Source organism: Drosophila eugracilis, unplaced genomic scaffold (genome assembly GCF_018153835.1).
Source record: "Drosophila eugracilis isolate 14026-0451.02 unplaced genomic scaffold, ASM1815383v1 contig_764, whole genome shotgun sequence".
In the NCBI taxonomy this organism is placed as follows: Eukaryota; Metazoa; Arthropoda; class Insecta; order Diptera; family Drosophilidae; genus Drosophila; species Drosophila eugracilis.
The window spans coordinates 358100-376579 of NW_024573661.1; the positions used below are offsets into that span (position 1 = coordinate 358100).

The following is an 18480-nucleotide window of genomic DNA, read 5'->3' on the forward strand; positions in this document are numbered from 1 at the left end:
ATTTATTTGCATGATTATGTGGGGAACTCTCTTATACCCTAAGGAATCTCTGAAAGAAGTTTGTGTTTATAAGCGGTTTGAGTTGGAAAAGGTGGTAAATCTTCACTTTTCTAACTTCCTTATGGCGCCTTCTACATATATAGCTGCCTAATCTAAATCCCAGTACTAAAGCACTCTCCGATACCATCTGTCGAATGGAAAATAAAAACCCTAAAATACTTTCGAATGCTTTCAGCTAAAGTATGTTTTCCAAGTGATCTGCCACCGTTTCTCCCAGTTTTATTACTTGGAGAGACCCATGCTCTGGTAATTGCGATTACACCCATAAACGGAACAGATCCTACAGCTTGTGTCCACTTGTGACTCAGTGACATTGTAGCCAAGAGAACGAGAAGTCAACAACAGCAATAACGACTGCCACTATAAATCCATAACTGTCAGTCAACATTTTGGACCAGTATCGGAGAAGTTGTCGTCGTGTCGTGTATGGCCAGAACACCATTTGCTTTTGGCCTGGCTCTGACTGTGAGTCTCATCGTCGACCGTTACCACATTCCTGGGGCACCTTCGGGCCAAAGCCAACAACCCAGCCATCTCGGCCACATTTCTTGTGTTTATTTAACCATGAAAGTTGTGTAATGGCTGGGAGTTAGGTGGAGGATCAACTCCGGGGCCAGCCTGGAAATCTCTATCAATTGGATTTGTGTGTTATTCAGTTTATGGCGCTTCTTGACATTTGTGGCTGCTCAAGTGATGAGCCAAATGCCTAATTGCAACTGGGTATTTCGGGGGATAGGTAGGTGGTAAATAGATCCTCGACCCATTTTCCAATTCGTTTTACGACTAACGTTTGTTTCAAGACCAATCAAACTTATTTCCACAAACAGGTTCTTTCTACATCCAATTTAGTTTCTCTGATCGTTAAAGGCGGAATTTATGATCAGTAAAGGAGGTTCTACTGCACTCCCTTTCTTAGTTAGATTTATGAGAATCAAAGAAGAAGTTTTTAATGGTGTTTTATAAAGAAAGCAGATGGAATTAAATAGTTTATAATCATTTTACCAAGTTTTTAAAATCATAAATTTGATTACGTAATGGCTATTATAGCTTCCTTCCAAGAAATGTTTCCAAAATTCATCACCTCTTGGGTTGCCATCAACTTTTCCGCGGAACTTCCGCTGGGAAAGCACCTGAAAACACAGCCGGGAAAATACAAATCCGAGCACCAACATTAAATAAACATTTATTTAAGTTAAAGGAGGCATGCGAGAAAGAATGATTGCAAATATCCAACATAAATCTCAGGAAGCTCAAAGAATCCACAATGGGCACACGAGAAAATTACAACAAGAAATATAAAACTTAAGCTCCGGAATGCTTTATGATGATGACGCCCACAGATGGCCAAAGAGATGAGAGATCTAAGAGGGGAACTATACAAATATATTTAAGCAGCTATATCTAGGTGGTGATGATACCCGACCAAGTACTTCCGGAGAAGTGGGGTGCATCAAGAGTTGAAGGAAGGAGGAGACATGCTGCCCAGCAGCTTGTTAAAAATTTCAAAAATGCTGCAAAATATTTATCGATCGCTCTCCTTCTGTAGTCTGCCATGGCTAATACTTTTCTAGCTAAACAACTTTAATTTGAATTTTATTTATTATTTTATGCGATTTTATTTTATGCCCCTCCATGCCTTGCCTTTCGCTGGGCGTTTTATTTTTAAACGTAAATAAACAACCACCGGCTGAGGACCGAGATCTTATTTTCCCCGCTTTATCGTTTCATTTTCTTTTATTTATATTTCAGCGGACGGAAAGATTTTGGAGTGAGGAGCCGGCATCCCCTCCGCCCCGTATTACCGCCCTCCCGACCCTTCGAAAAAGCACAGAAGACAACACCAACAACTGCCACGATGAATTGGACGCGCGTGCTGCTAATCGGGTTGACCGCCTTGGCGCTGACATTTGTGGAGGTTGCATCACTCTCACTCGATCCAGGTAGGTGCAAACATCCACCCCGCCATCTCCGCTCTTTGCATTCCAGCCAACTCTTTTTTTCGAATGCACTTAAAGAAAACACACTGTGATAGACCATCTTACCTTAATGTTTGTTATCTTGGGGTATTACTGTATTAACATCAAGTCAAACTGTAATGAAATCATTTAGTATAAAAAGATCTTTTCTTTTACACTTTGCATAAAACAAACTTTTAGTTGCCAATCTAACAGCTTTAATTGACGTTATTCACACGATTTTGATTGACAATAGAAGATTTGATTTATAGTGAATAGATTTATAGTAAATGGAATAGATTTATAGTAAATGTACAGTGTATGGATAGCTAAGCTTACCAACTGCAACGGCTCCATCGACAATGTTTGCCGAGAAACGCCCGAAAGGCATACTTTTGGTTAACAACTTGGCGATTTATGTAAATCTCGGACTGAAATCCCAATGCAAACGTCGCCAGCTGTCAGTCGGGTCACTGGTTGTTGAGTTGGTGACCTCCTGGGTCCGTAGATGGTGATATTACAGCCCGATCACGAGCCGTGGGCCCTGGCCAGACCATCTTGCGAGTGGAAATCGCGACTTTTATGCCCATGTGTCCCGGTGTTCATGTCCATGTCCATTTCCATATCCATGTCGTGAAGGTCACCTGGCATGAGCCTGTCAAAAGTTGGTCGCTGCCAGCATGACAAATAGCCGACCAAATGCGTGAAATTCTATATAGAGTTGTCTTGATGGATTCCTTTGCCCCACGGGCAAGCAGTTGTTCATTTCTTTGGGATTGTGCAAATACGGCTCATGGATTTATTTGGGTTAACACGGCCCGCAGTATTAGAGGCAATCTCTTTGGGTGACCAAAACAAATAGTTCCATGTTCCGTGTCCGAGGTGTGGTAATCTCTGGCAGGCGAAATAACCGATTGCCAATGTTTGTGGGCAAATAGAGCAAGTGGCTAAGACTCGGTTTGCCTGAAGAGATTAACCAACATGACCCGATGATGATTTGGGCTTTATCTCTGTTTGTATTCGGTTGTTTATTTGGTAATCAATATGTGTGGCAACGGCAGAACGGAAGTTGTTCTTAACAGTTTCAAAATTGATCACCGAAAACTGAACGAGATAAGGCACGGAATTTTTAGGGTTTAACTTTGAGTAAAATGTAAATGCAGAAAATATTTAATAACTTTGTATACTAAAGCCCTTATACCTTATTAATTCTATCACCTAATTAAAATAATAAAAATTTTTATCTTATATTTTTCCTAAACAGTTGCCTCTGCTGAACTGGAACAGTTTATCCGAAAGGGAGATGTTGTCATATCAACGCGCCACATACGGTAAGAATTACATAGCAAACCCACCGACTGACTACTGATCCTTGCCACCTTGCCACATAGACCTCGTCGAAAGCTGCATATATCCATAGAAGCCCTCTTCATGATCGACTTTCCCATGCTGAAGCACAAGATGTCCTTCTTCCTGGACCGCAAACAGCAGCGGGTAACCCTGGACATCAGTGCGAATGGTATTACCGAGTCCAGGAACTTCGAGATCCCCAACATCAACGAAACGAGCACCATCCGATCGCTGGCGCTGCAGTTCTCCAAGAATCGCATTACGCTCCATGTGGACTGCAAGCCGAGCACGCATCACGACATTGACATGAACCTGGCCAAGTTGTACACCCAGATGGACGATCCGGTGATCAAGTTGGTGAGTGGATGGACTTCAGTCGCAAGTGGGATTGAAAATGAGTGAACAAATTCTTTGACAGTTCCGTGAGCGCAAGTATCCCCTCCACTTTGACGGGGACATGGAGCACTCCCTCCAGAGGGCCAACTGCCAGAAGGGCATGCACCGGCGGGGCAATCGCCGCATGCTGCGCAACAAGATCACTGAGCGTGGTGAGTTATCCCAGAAAGTTCTTACCTTATTTTCTCTAGTTTATAATAATATCTAAACTCGTATTTTTTTCTCCGTGTATCAATCGTTGCAGAGAAGAACAAGAAGCGCGACGTACGCGGCTTTTATGAGCCAACGATCGCCCGAGAAGGAGCTGTGGACCACAGGCACGAGGAGGTACCGACTAACGTGGAGCGCGGCGACATTCCCATTCTGAACGGCGATTGCGAAGGTAGGTTGCCCAGCCACCCATCTGCTCCTTAGTCGGTTATCAACTGTCAGTCGGTAGTCTCGCGGCAGTCAACGGATCTTGGCCCAAAGGCGTGGCCACCATCCAAAACGAGGGCTTCCTACGGCTCCGAGGGTTGGGCTGGTGCTAGATTAGATGCTAGTTTTGATGAAATTATTTGGCTTTTGTCAGTTGGCGTTTATGTCACTCGCGGAACATAATTCAATTAAGCGAATGTTGTGGAGCAACCTGAAATGGGGTATGTGTGTGTGTGGGTTGGGGAACTGATTCAGGGGATTGGTGCACCGAGTGGGGGCTTGAGATTTCAATGGCATGTGCAAGTGAATGAACGAGGCCTTGAAAAGCAGTGAAGGCATTCTCAGATTCCAGCGTTTCGAATATTATATCAGATCAGTAAGTAGTTCTATAAGTAAATAGTATCTCAACTATGGCTTCTCCATTTTATATTAATTGTTTTGAATATGAAGAGGGAAACTATCTGTCAAGATAAAAGCATAAACTTTGATTGATTACTTTCAAGGGGTTCTCTATAAGGCCAAGAATATGTGGGATGTCAAACCAGAACGCAAATAGTTTAGATCTAGAAATCTACAAGTATCAAGAACACAAATCGGAAGTATTTCCTTATAAGCATGGCTTAAACATTTAACCAGTTTAAAGGTTAATACCCCTGTAACACCACTCTCGATTACCAATTTGCCTGTCCTTGAGCATTGTGATCTTCATTAGGTCGCCAACTCGTAAAGTATCTTCGCTAATGCCTTATAAATCTGGCAAGCAATTAATAACAACCCATACAGTATCTATGCCTCTGCAATATAGCCATAAGTACCCTCATCGATGTCACTGCCTTGGCCAATAAGTCGCCGCTAAGTTTTCATAGGAAAAGGGTAATATTTGGCGAGGATCGGGGCTTACCAGGCGCCCACAGAGCCACAACACTAATGAACGCCGAGATATGACAAAGCCGTGCATAAGCTGTGCACTCGTTTTTCGAGCTTTGCCTGGTGTCGAGCCGGCATAATTATTATTTATCTGGCTCGGAGGAAAGACACCAAATTGGTAGCCAGCTCCGATCTGTACCCACACAATCTACACAGAGACATGCGGACTCAATAGTACATTGAAGAAAATTTCATGTTTACAAGTTGATTTTTCTTTTGTGGTTCTTTTAGTGAATTTTAAAGTGAAATTTATATTTAAAATATCTAACTATGAGAAGAAGAAGCTGTTTCTTTTCCTATTTACTACTTAAAAACAGTTTATAGTAATTAGCATTAGCTTCATTTGCCAAACGAAAGCCTTTATTCTCTGAGTGCCGTTGACATGAGCACGGGGCGGCATATAAATCGCAAAGGCAAAGGCAACGACAACGGCAAATCGTAATGAATGAATTACGTGGCCACGCCGCCGACGAACCAGATAGAAGCGAAGGTTGCCAAATGTAACCAAAACGAGATCGAGATTGCTGGGGCCCGAGATGGAGGACCCGAGATGGAAGAGCGGACCAGAACGAGAGGCCTCCGTACCAAGTCGGAACGGATGCGTTTGGGCGTTGAGGCGGCGGCGTTTTCAATGTTGACAAAACTCATTCAGGCACTCAGCTTGGTAAACCTGGTGGACAAAGTCAGACAGATGTGCCCAGAGAACCGAGCACTATGTTGAACTAGTTTAGTTGTTGCCATGTGTCTTACATGCTGTTGTACAAGTTAAGGGGCCTAGAGATGACAGATCTATAAGCGATATATCGCTATTTGCAAGGATATTGCCATATCAGGAAATTCAAGTCTAGAAAAGACAAAAACTCTTCTTATAATTTTCGGTTTCTCTATTTAGATAGATAAAGTTAATATAATCCATGACCGACCTATTGGTCATTCTCATTTCCTGCCTCAGAATCTCACCAACATTAGTCATATGCATAAATAATTAAATAAAAAACAATATTATGGCACAAAGCCAACCCACTCAGAAAGTATGCATATATTTAGTACCCGAATTATGCCATTTCCTCCAATTAATCAGCACAGTGACTCATCTCTAGGGATTCAAGAGAGAGAGAGGGACCAACCAAATCGGAGTTGGTGGCTCGGCTTTGTTGTTCCATTGCATTAGGCTGCACTAAAACGCCGAACGCATTAGCAGCTGTTCGAAATCCTGGATCCATTGGAGCGACAAAGCGGATTAGGTTGCAATCAGAGGGTCCGGGTCCCACTCTCCTCTCCGAACGTTGAAATGAGTGCGATTTTTGCATCGGTTAGACCTTAATCTTGTCAGACGCTTGAACGCTTCCCACACACATTCGCCAGCTTTTGTTAGGGTGTGGAGGGTGTTCGTGAATTATTGTTGCTTTATTTAAAGTCCCGACTGAACCCGACTTATCTCAACTGTAACTCTGTAACTATGTATGTAACTCTGTATTGTTCCAAACAGACGCCCTCGCACGCTCAATGAGCGATTTACTGGCATTGGTGAAGCTGCTACGCGAAGACGTCGCCCACCAGCGCCAGGAGATTGCCTACCTGCGAATGCTCTTGGAGAACTGTGCCGGCTGCAAGAACCCCATCAACAGCGACAACCAACTACGCATCGAGCCCGACTGCCGTTCCGCCAATCCTTGTTATCCTGGTAAGTGAAATTGGCCAAAACGGAGGAGATTAGGTTAAAAGTTAACATAAAAGGCAAAGTTTTTGGCCTTAATTTAATAATGATTTTATACATTTTATCACAATATATAGTTATTTTAAATTAAACAACTTACTGATCTTGTATAACTATTTTCCAGGAGTGGAGTGCCTGGACTCAGCGGTCGGTCCCAGGTGTGGCCATTGTCCCCTTGGCTTCATTGGCGATGGCAAGACCTGCAAACCAGGCGTTACCTGCGCCCACCACATGTGCTATCCGTAAGTCTGTCCTGCATCCTTGTGTCTTGTACCATAGTTACATACTCCTATATCCCTGTGCGTGTGCCCTTCGTGCGCTTGTGCGATGAAAATTAACGCGGCTTGTGGAGTTTTTAATGGCGTCAAGGGCGTGGCCATCGCATCCATGTTAATTGTATTTGTCATGCTGGGACTCCAAGGGCTTGAAAAGCGCCGCCATCCCAAAGACTTCTCCCTGTCCTGACTGTGCAATTATTTGCATTTGGGCTTAATGGCAATTTGATGTTGTTTATGGTTTGATGATCTGGTCAAACAACAACCCAGCGCCTCCTTGACAGGCTCCCAAGCTCCTTGGAACCATCCATATGCATATCTCTATCTCTGATTGATAAGCACGTGATGGCCATTGAGAAGAGGACACATTTAGGCCTTTATTTACTCTGGGAATTCTACGAATAAACGAGAGTAAGGAGTCCATGGACATAAGCTGGTTACCCAGAACAGACTAAGTGGATTGGGCTTAATGGCTGTGAGTCATGTGAGAGGAGGGATTGTGGAACCTGTTTTCTCACCTCTACCCATCTGATAAGCTTTGTAGATCGTAGATATGTCAATTCGAATGCGAAGACTTCCTAATCCCCTCTTACACTGTAAGATTTTCCATTTCTTACGCATTATCAAGTCAGCATAATCGAGCTTCGGGCTTAGATAAATATTCAAACGGCCTTTCAGAAAGGGATTTATCTATCGAATGATCTTTTTGATCTGTTTAAGATTGTTAATGAGGTCAGGCACTAGATTGGAAATAGAAATTTGGTCACCTGAACTTAAATTCATAACTCGATCGCCTGCTGATATGATGGGCAAGGGAACCTTTCTCTGAAAAAGACATCACAAACCACCCACAGCCCATATCAAGTTGTCATTTTGGAACCGGAAGAGCTTGTCACAATCGAAAATCAATAAAGTGGTAAATATTGTTCTGGCGCTGGTTATCAAGTTGCTGCCAAATTTGTGTCAAACTCAACTAATTATGCAAAAGACCCACAGCACTGCCGGGGACCCTAATAAAAACATTATTTCGGCCAGATTCCCCACCTGCAACCAGTCATAAATATGTTAAACAAAACTATAACAAGTTATGCGATGTAACGGAGCTGGAACTGGGCAAGAATATATTGTTGGACAAAATGCAACAAAACCCTTGGCCGCCCTACACAAACCAAAGCTGTGAGGTCTGGACCACAAATGGCACTTGAAGCAGCCGCATAAATTAGTTAAATGTGAGCCAGAATAAAGAACCCGCACCCAGTTCAGCATAACCCGGAGTCGATTCTGAGGACTGACTGACTTCATTGTGTCAAGATACTTAAAGTGATTTCTGTTATTCTTTCCCCTGACCAGTCACCCCAAGAAAGCGCCGATCCTCTCCAGGCCACGCGCATAGAAGCCATAAATTTGAGTAAATTATTGGTAAGAGCCGGGCTTTCTGGGCCCACTAAGAACTGTGTGTGTTGTAGGTGTCTAGGGATCGCTTCGGTTTGTTTACTTTCAGTTTACCTTTGGTTGCGGGCAAGGTGCGCCCCTGGCTGACCGTATTTTAATTTGCATAAAATTGCCTTAAATGTTGTCACGACGCCGACTCGTTACTGTCATCTTTCATTATCGATGAAATGTGGTCAATGTGTGTGGTAGGCCCAAAACCGACAACCAAAACTCCAATCCCGCTGCCCAGGGACCCAATCATTTTAATTTAGAACCCACCAAATGTCATCTCAACTTGGTCATCGCTTTGTTTATTTTCACTTTGATTCGGACTCTCATTCTTTAGGGCTCTTTCAAAGACTATCGATTCTATTAAAGGGCCGTAAAACTTGTGCTAATGACATGCACACCTGTTGATCCTTTGTTGTTGCAGCTATCGTGTGTGTTTTATGGCGGTATTATATAGGTCCTATTGACTAGGGTTGTATAATGGATTTGGACATGAAGGGCTTGGTTCTTAAGGTCAAAATAAGGCTCTACAAAGATTTGAAGATGTTTCCATGAGTTTTCAGTTTCAGTTGCAATTTCAGGGAGATATTTTTATAACCCATTCTTCCTGATCACTTTTTATCCCTGCTACTCTTTTTGTCTTAAACCAATATCTGTGTGCTCATTTCGTGCTCGCCCAGCACTTTCCATTTCCCAAGGTACGATCTCAGGTGGTGCTGACCTGACCACCTGAAAACCCAATCATAACTTAGCCCCAGGCCGTTGACAGTCGGGCGCCTTCGCCCAGAAAGTTTTCACTGCGCACACTTCTGTTGTTCAATTTAAATTATGCATTTGACGAAATAATCATCAGTGCAATCAAGCTGCAGTCACCGAACCTTGGGAGATAGTATTACCATCTAGAGATCGGAGATACAGATTTGGAGTGTGATTCCTAGGCCGATGGCAGCTGCAACATGTGTACGAGCATGTTAGACAATTCCAGCGACAGAATTCCATTTGATTGAGAAAACTTTCCCACAGAATCTCAGTTTTCCTCCCCACAGTTTTCCTCCTCCTCCTCTGAAGGGGGCCCCACCAACAACCACCGAACACCAACAAAACGTTTACGGCCACAGGTAAAAGCAGGAAAAGCCAAGAGTGGAAGCAGCGGCTAGCTGGTTCACAGCTTCGAAACATCAAAGTTCGGTGGAACGCATATCTCAGTGTGAATCAAGTTCGCCTACGCATCGGAAAAAGTGGATCCATTGATTCCAAGTCGTCGTCGTTTTTGTTGTTACTGCGGCGCGGTTGCCGTGGCTGTTGACTCTGCTGCGGCTCTGTGGCAGCGTTTGACTGCTTGAATTCAAATTAATAGTCGACTGGCAGCGATTTCCCAGTCGGGCTTCGTTTATACACAGTCAAATTTCATGATGTTAAACTCAGGGGTCGATTTAAAATTGAAATACCTAAAGGAAGAGACACTAGAAAGTTTCCCTTAACCCAGAAGTAAAGTTATAACTTACTGACTTCAATTGCATTAACTCTTGTTTATGTTTACTATAAACTTAAGTTTTAAGGCTTCTGATATATTTTAATGCGAACTGTTAACTTAATGCCCTAATAGGTTAGTTATGTACAAACAGCCCACGTCAGAGTTTGCAATATCATATCACCGCATAAACATTTTATGACGCCGCTCGTCTTGGCAATGCGCAGGCGCAGCAATGAAAACAAAAACAAGACCGGGCCGGGCCGGGCCAAGCCAAGCCAAGTCGAGATCAGGCCCGAGCCAAAGAGCTGAAAAGCTAGAGGAGCCGGAGTCAGAGATGGAGCCACAGATGGAGCCCCAGTCAACCTCACAGATAAGTGGCCTGTGGCAAAATAAACGCCGCTTTATGGCGGTTAGCTGCAGTTTGTCCAAAGCGTGCGCCACATTCGAGGATTGGGGGATGGAGTACGTGGCACTGAAGATTGAGGATGGTTGGTGGCACTGCTTGGGTGCACTTCTCGGCCAGAAAGGGAGCTCTCCTTCGAGTGGCAGCCAAGTGTTTCTTGGCTCTCTTGTTGTTAGAGCATATTTGCATGGCATGCGCTACCATTAGAAGCCATTTGGGCGAGGTTAATGGCTGAGCGGTAAGGAAGAACTTAAGAATAGGTCTTACGTTCGATGCGAGTGGCTAATAGACCATTAAAAGAGCCAAAGGGATATCTAAAATATGTGATTGGTAAACCCTGACAAAACCTAAGTATTATAATATTCAAATACTCAGAACATGTACCACTATAATCCCTTTTGGCTCCAAAACTATTGTGCTTCCCATCCCATTTGCAATGTGGCTAAAAGCCTTTGCATGCTTCAGAGCCATGTTCACACATTACTCAGGCCATGCTCCTTCACTGGGACCTGCCCTCTATTCCTTCTAAGGCTCCTTGGGCCGGTGTTTGGACTGGACTCGAACTCGGAGGAGATCGGGGCCGAAGCCAGCAAATTGGAATTATGAATTATGAATGCGTGGTTAATAAAAAGAACGTCCAGAAAGAACGGCAGTCAAGACAAGGCAAGTGGCTATGGGCCTGGGTACGTCGTGGGTCCAACCCAGTCGGTGGATGGAGGCGGCTGAAATGCTAATGCGTTCCTCGTTGCGCTTGACTGGATATTTTCCCAGCACTCAAACGATGCCGCAGAGCAGAGCGGACCCAGACAATATGGTCGAATGAACTGAAACAAAGCAGAAAAGCGCAAAGTGACGGTCAGGAGAGGGAGCTTGGCCAAAGAGATTCGGGCGAAGGCATATGGGAACGTACGAGGTGTGTTCAAAAAGTAAGGTGACTTTTCAAATTTCTCGGGCAACATATTTTCGATTATCGATTTTTTTGTTTTGTTATATTGGTACACTCTTCCCTAACATCTGTACCAAGTTTCAATGGAACATCCTCTTTTGTTTGGTTGTGAGAGGCGTAAAGGTACAAGTTGTTTTGCGAGCTCGGCGATTTTTTGCTTTTTTCGGTCTTGGCTCGTCTGGGCTCTTCCATTGGGACGATTGGGCTTTGGTTTCGATATCATAACCATATACCCATGATTCGTCACCAGTTATGACCCTTTTGAGTAAATCTGGGTCGTCGTTGACGTCATTCAACAGCTCTTGAGCGATGCTCATGCGACGGTTCTTTTGCTCAAAATTCAGCAATTTCGGAACAAACTTCGCTGACACGACTCATACCCAAAACGTTTGAAAAATTTCATGGCACGAGCCAAGCGATATACCGACATCTTCAGCAACTTCTCTGATAGTGATTCGACGATTTTCCAAAACAATTTTCGTCACTGCTTGAACGTTTTCATCAGTTGTTGACGTGCTTGGGCGTCCAGAGCGAGGCTGGTCATTGGCATCTTCCCGGCCATCTTGGAAGAGTTTGTACCACTTGTACACATTTTTTTACTCAGAACAGTTTCACCGTATGCCACTGTCAACATTTCAAGTGTTTCAGAGCACTTAATTTTATTTTTTACACAAAATTTGATGCAAATCCTTTGATCCATATTTTTCGATAGCAAAAAATCGCCGAGCTCGCAAAACAACTTGTACCTTTACGCCTCTCACAACCAAACAAAAGAGGATGTTCCATTGAAACGTGGTACAGATGTTAGGGAAGAGTGTACCAATATAACAAAACAAAAAAATCGATAATCGAAAATATGTTGCCCGAGAAATTTGAAAAGTCACCTTACTTTTTGAACACACCTCGTAGCCGGAAAGTGAAAACCCCCACGCAGCATCCATCCAGCTTGGATGAGGGACTTGACTTGGACCGCTTGCCACTTAAGTACTTAACACTTTTTGCTAATTGCGCCTAGCCAGTTAGAGGCAAACCCCGAAATGCTTCCACACAAGAAACCCCAAATTGACGCACACTCCCGGGATCGGGACAAGTGTGTTGTTGCCCACCATGGATATGCCAAACTCGAGGGCCCCAAGCTGATGGATCTCATCAGCTGACAGCGCTGAGAAATAACAAAAGCAATACTTCAAGTTTTCTGCGACTCGGATATCTTCTAGCCAACCGAATGTTGTTTTAATACTCTGTCTAAAACGAGATTGGTGATTATGGGATTGTGTTTGTTAAAGGAATGTCAAAAGATAATTTTATGCAAAGATTTTCTCATTAGTTTGGAAATAATGTTAAACTTATGAGGGAGTTTTCTTTAGATACTCTGAAATGTTCTTCATTACAAGATTCTTTTAAGGGTATTTAAGACGAAGTCAGTGGCTGCAAACCCTTTATCTTTGCTTCATCATTATTATTGTTTGCTCCTCGGGGCAAAAGCAAGTTAAGAAGCCAGGGCCAAGTCAAAGTCTATAACCAACTCAGACTGAGACTTCCGGCAGGCGAAAACGCACTGTGTGCTTAGCCATAAAAAATTTGAAACTATGGCTTCTGGGTCAGTTGGGCACGGTAGTTCTAGCTGATGGGTGATTTTCCTAGAAAATTGGACTGCCATGAGTTATGTCCTGACAAAGTGGAAAACCCAGACTTCCAGATGGAAATAGATGGACTATGCAGATGAAGACGGAACACTGGCCGATGGGCCAATACAGCGTGTAACTGTAACCCCGAACCGAAGCGAACTAATGACCATGTCATGATATGTAAATATTTTGCAGAGCCATAAGCAATCCCACACTCTGGAGCATAAATAAGGAAAACGGTCGGTGAAATTTACATGCATGCAATGCAGTTTGAATGTTTTTTGTGTTTTGGCCATCGGCCATTGGCCATCCGCGCTGCCTACACACATTCGGGATGCCCCCTTCCTTTATTTATTTGTGTTTTGCTGGCTTTTAATAAGATTTTCTTGTAATTGTAATTTGTTTTCTTTTCGGAATCCGTTGTCTTCCTGCGGGTAAACCATCCGAAAATCCACCAGAGGAGGCGGAGGAGTTGGAGGAGCCCCTGGCACATGTCTTGTCGCTTGTCGAACTGCGCTTTGTCGGTGCTTTTGTGACCCTCAAATCCTCTGCGGGGCAACCTTTTCTTTCCTTTTCTCTTTCCTCAGCTCAGTGGCTTTTGTGTGTAGCCGTTTTTTTTACTAAACACCATTAATAAATATGCCTTTGTATGCTCGACTGTGTCCAACATTAACAGTCTTTTGTTGCTGTTTGTTCCTGGCTGTCTGTATTAATAATAATAAACAATATGACCAGAATGGATAACACAAACACACACACACACACACACACATCCCATCTTGTCCCATCCCAACCCATTCGAATCCTCCTCCCCCTACTGCTGCTCGATCGCATTAACAACAATCTGTGTCTCCCTTTGCAGAGGCGTTCAGTGTCACGATACCGTGAATGGAGCCCAGTGTGACTCCTGTCCAGCTGGCTATGAAGGTGATGGACGCACATGTTCGCTACGTAATCCTTGCCTGGACACACCCTGCCCCTCAGGTAAGTCGGAGCGGAGCCTCTCAATTGGAATGGACCTCTATGGGCTAACCCTCTGTTTACCCCTCCCTAAATGGAGTTTTGTCTTTTCGGGGATTTTGTTGATTTTATGGCTAATTTGCGTTTGTCGTGCCATCAGCTCAGTTGCGAGTGGGTTGATTGGTAAACATGGGACCAGAGAAGACATATTGAAGTTCTTAAACGACAGGGAAAGACGGAAATGCTGGAGTTGTTGAACATTTTAATTTCATTACAAGTTTCGGGACTAGTAAACAAGAAACTTTGGGATATTTGGGAGGACATAAATTAGGATGTTTTGTGGTTTGTTGATTGAAATTTCGATTAATTGAATATTAACCAGCTTGTATTAACAAATATTTAAATGATAACATAACATTTTAATTGTGAATTTTTAGGGTTAAGTTATTTGTCAGCTGATTGATTTATTTTGGAGCTATAAAAGTTAATATATTTTTTCGAAATCCCTAAATTTTAAAATTAAAAGTCAAATTATGCTGCTCTTTCTACATGGACAAATCCCGTCGTATCCCTTTTTATCGCAATCCGTATGCCCTATCCGTTTCCGTGTAGCGCACTCAGTTCACACGATTGTTTGATTTATTAATGCTCACTTCGGCTTAATTCGGGCTCTGAGGACTCGCCGAACCTTTTGATTGAATAAAAAACCCTCGAAAATTATACAGTACCAGGGGTAATTTTAGTCTTCCCGCGAATGTGTGAAACAAAAAGGCTAATCAGGGCTGAGTTGAGCTTGGTTGGTGGCGATCCAGAGGCAGGGTCATCAGCGATGACTTTTGGGCGTGCTGGAATGTTGGGGCCTTATAAGACAAGTTGTCTAATTGATTGGCGGCAAAAGTACAAAGTACACGGCAATCGCTGTTGCCAGTAGGTGGACTTAATTAGGAAAGTCGAATGGGACACAACACCAATTACTTAACCACTTACTAATAAACAATTCTCATTTGTATTAGGCAACATTCTAGTGCCCTCGCATAATGTGCAACACTATCAGAGGCAGAGCCAGTACACGGCCCGCAAATACTCGGTGGTAACGAACTAATCCGCAGAGGGAGATACAATTGCAACGTTTCGGCTAAGATATGATTATGATACACACCTAAATTACAAATACAGAACGTAGAAAGTGCACATATTGAATTACTACTATATTAAATAGTCATAAGTTGTAAGCTCTACGATTGGCAAACAGCGGAATTCATAGTATTAGCAATCCATTTAAAAAGCAGAACGCACTACCAACGAATGAATATAAATATGAGATGATATTTTTGAAAAATTTTAAACTAGAATAGATTTATATATGTATGTCCCAATTAAATGTCCAGAAAGTGGAGTCTATAAACGTGTAACAAAATTTGCTTTCCCCGCCTGAAATCTCCCAACTATTGTAATAAACTATGAATAATATTAATAAAAAAAAAAAATGTATGCTGTAATTCTTTGGTATTTAATAAATAAACTCCATCATTGGCCACATATTTTTTATTTGCCCTTTCGAAATCATCACCCAAATCCCACATGCCTTTGTATCGCATCATGTTTATACACTATCATTTTCTGGTCATGCCTTCAAAGATCAACGGTGAGTTTTAGTGTTGGTTATCTTAATGTCACATCGGATTATGATTTCATATAGAAGCTGGTTGGGAAGTACAAAAAATGTGTTAGGAATTCGCAAATTCGAATATGTATTACTGTTTGTTTGAGTAACATTTCTTCTTAAAATGCTTTTTGATTTACTATAGAAACTCATTTTAATAGTGGTCCGATCAGAAAGGTTTCCAAACCCCTTATTAAATCTTTATAACAATTGGAAATAGTTTGTGATCTTAAGTGGATAGATATTTTTCAGCTTTCTCTTAAAGACGTATGATATCTCACATTCACCTTATACCTAAATCCCTATATCTCACATTATTTTTGCGATTGTTTTTCAACGAATAAGGTGCCCAATGCCTGCAGGTTGGCTACCCGCCCTATTTCCACTGCATCTCATGTCCATTGGGTCACGAGGTAAACGGCACCAGCTGCCGGGATGTGAACGAGTGCCAAGTCTACAATCCTTGCGATGATCTAACGATCTGCACCAATCTTGATCCGGGTTTCCAATGCAGCCCCTGTCCAGTCGGCTTCGATGGAACCCACGCTCATGGCTACTACTCCGACTATTACTCCGTGGATTATCGAAAGCAAATATGTCTGGATATCGATGAGTGTCGCACTGGGTTCTTCCGGTGCCCAAAACACTCCACCTGCATTAACGAGATTGTAAGTCAAATCCATCAGTTGGTCAACCTAAGGTTCGATAGAAGCTGATATCTTATGAATGGTAGTTAGATAGTTTCTGATAGATATACATATGTATAGCCGATAACTAAACTGTTATCGGTAGGAGCTTTTATCGAAAAGCTTATTTGATATTCTCATGATAATCTTCTCCTGGAGTTATTTCTGAGTTTTTTGTCTTCCTTAGGGCTCCTACAGATGCCAGTGCCAGGAAGGATATGTGACCAACGGCACCTATAGCTGTCTCGACACATTGTCGGTGTCCGTGTGTCCCGATGGAACCATATGTGATCGCAATGCCGCATGCCTGCGGATGAATAACTTACGTTACAAGTGCCATTGTAATGTCGGATGGGCGGGCAACGGATTGCTTTGCGGAAGGGACTCCGATATTGATGGGTGGCCGGATCAGGCGATTGGATGCCCAGAGTTGCACTGCCAGCGAGACAACTGTCCCATGCTGCCCAATTCGGGGCAGGAGGATGCCGATCTGGATGGACATGGCGATGGGTGCGACGATGACGCTGATGGCGACAATGTGCAGAACGACCAAGATAACTGCCGACTGGCCTACAACACCGAACAGGTGGATTCGGACGGAGACAAGGTGGGCGATGTATGCGACAATTGTGTCCTCAAGTACAATCCCAGGCAGCTAGACACGGACGGGGACGGTCTTGGGGACGTGTGCGACGGGGATATCGATAACGACTCCATACCAAATGAGCTGGACAACTGCCCGCAGCTCCCGAATCCTAGTCAGTCAGACGTAGACAACGATGGTGTAGGCGATGGCTGCGACAATTGCCCTAATCTCCCGAATCCCGACCAAAAAGACCGTGACATGGATTTTGTGGGCGATGCCTGCCACAGGGACATAGATGGTGATGACGATGGAGTCCCAAATTCCCTAGATAACTGCCCAATGGTTAGCAACTCTGACCAAGCTGGACACTGACGAGGATGGAACGGGAGACGAGTGCGATGACGACATGGATGGCGACGGCATACCCAACTACAAGGACAACTGCCCGCTGGCCAACAACCCAAAACAGGAGGATTTCAATCGCAATGGCAAGGGCGACTGCTGCGAGGATGACGAAGATGTTGATGGGGTACCGAATGCCATCGACAACTGCCCAAATAACTCCGTAATCCATCATACGGACTTCCGAACCCTTCGAACCATTCCATTGGATCCCAAAGGTATATCCCAAGCAGATCCTAATTGGATTGTACATGCCAACGGCACCGAGATAGTCCAGACCCTCAACTCGGATCCTGGTATAGCGGTGGGCAAAGATGCTTTCGGAGGCGTGGACTTCGATGGAACCTTTTATATCAACGATGACACAGATGACGATTACGCTGGCTTTGTGTTTAGCTATCAGAGCAGCTACAAGTACTACGTGGTCCAGTGGAAGAAGGGCACACAAACCTACTGGGAGCCATCGCCCTTCACTGCCTCCGCGGCACCGGGCGTCCAGATCAAGCTGGTTAACAGTACCGAGGGTCCTGGGCCAATGATGAGGAACAGTTTGTGGCACGAGGGAAACACCGACGGGGAAGCCAGGTTGCTGTGGAAGGATCCGAAAAACATTGCCTGGAAGGAAAGGACGTCCTACCGCTGGTCTTTGGTGCATCGACCTGCCATTGGCCTCATCCGTCTGCAGTGAGTGATGGCACTGACTGCCATAAAAGAGTTCCCATGTCTTCAATCTTCTTTCTACAGAATGTACGAGGGCAACCGCCAGATCTTCGACTCGGGCAATATCTACGACTCCACGCTGAAGGGCGGACGGTTGGGCGTGTTCTGCTTCTCGCAGAGGATGATTATATGGTCCAACCTGCAGTACAAGTGCAATAGTAAGTGTATCCGAACAGGAGATTCTCCAAGTTAACCGATCTTATTTTTTCTGTTTAACCCGAAACAGGCCGCGTGAAACCCCTGATCTACAATGATCTGTCCGACTATCTTAAGACGAAGGTGGAGTTGCAGGACTGAACTGAACTTGTCCTCAGTGTTTAAATCCTTTCCTTGCCATCAATTCTAACCAAATTAAATATTAATGCTACCACTTAGTTAATAAAGGAGTTGCCAACTCAGTTGGCCATTTAAGACGCATTTTCCAACACGAACTAGGCCAGGAATAAAGTTGGCCATGACTCTGGAAAAAGCAGAT

The 18480-nt window shown here is 43.8% G+C and overlaps 1 protein-coding gene across 1 annotated transcript; it reads left to right on the forward strand.

Moving 5' to 3' along the window:
- Positions 1-1864: 1864 nt before the first annotated feature.
- On the forward strand, positions 1865-18416 carry LOC108107061 (cartilage oligomeric matrix protein). Its single transcript, XM_017214425.2, is given in 13 exon segments — positions 1865-2000; positions 3280-3346; positions 3407-3722; positions 3784-3913; positions 4006-4143; positions 6595-6789; positions 6947-7064; positions 13851-13972; positions 15957-16279; positions 16485-17243; positions 17245-17969; positions 18030-18163; positions 18232-18416. Coding segments are annotated over 13 exon segments (3183 nt in total). The 5' UTR covers positions 1865-1915; the 3' UTR covers positions 18303-18416.
- Positions 18417-18480: the final 64 nt, after the last annotated feature.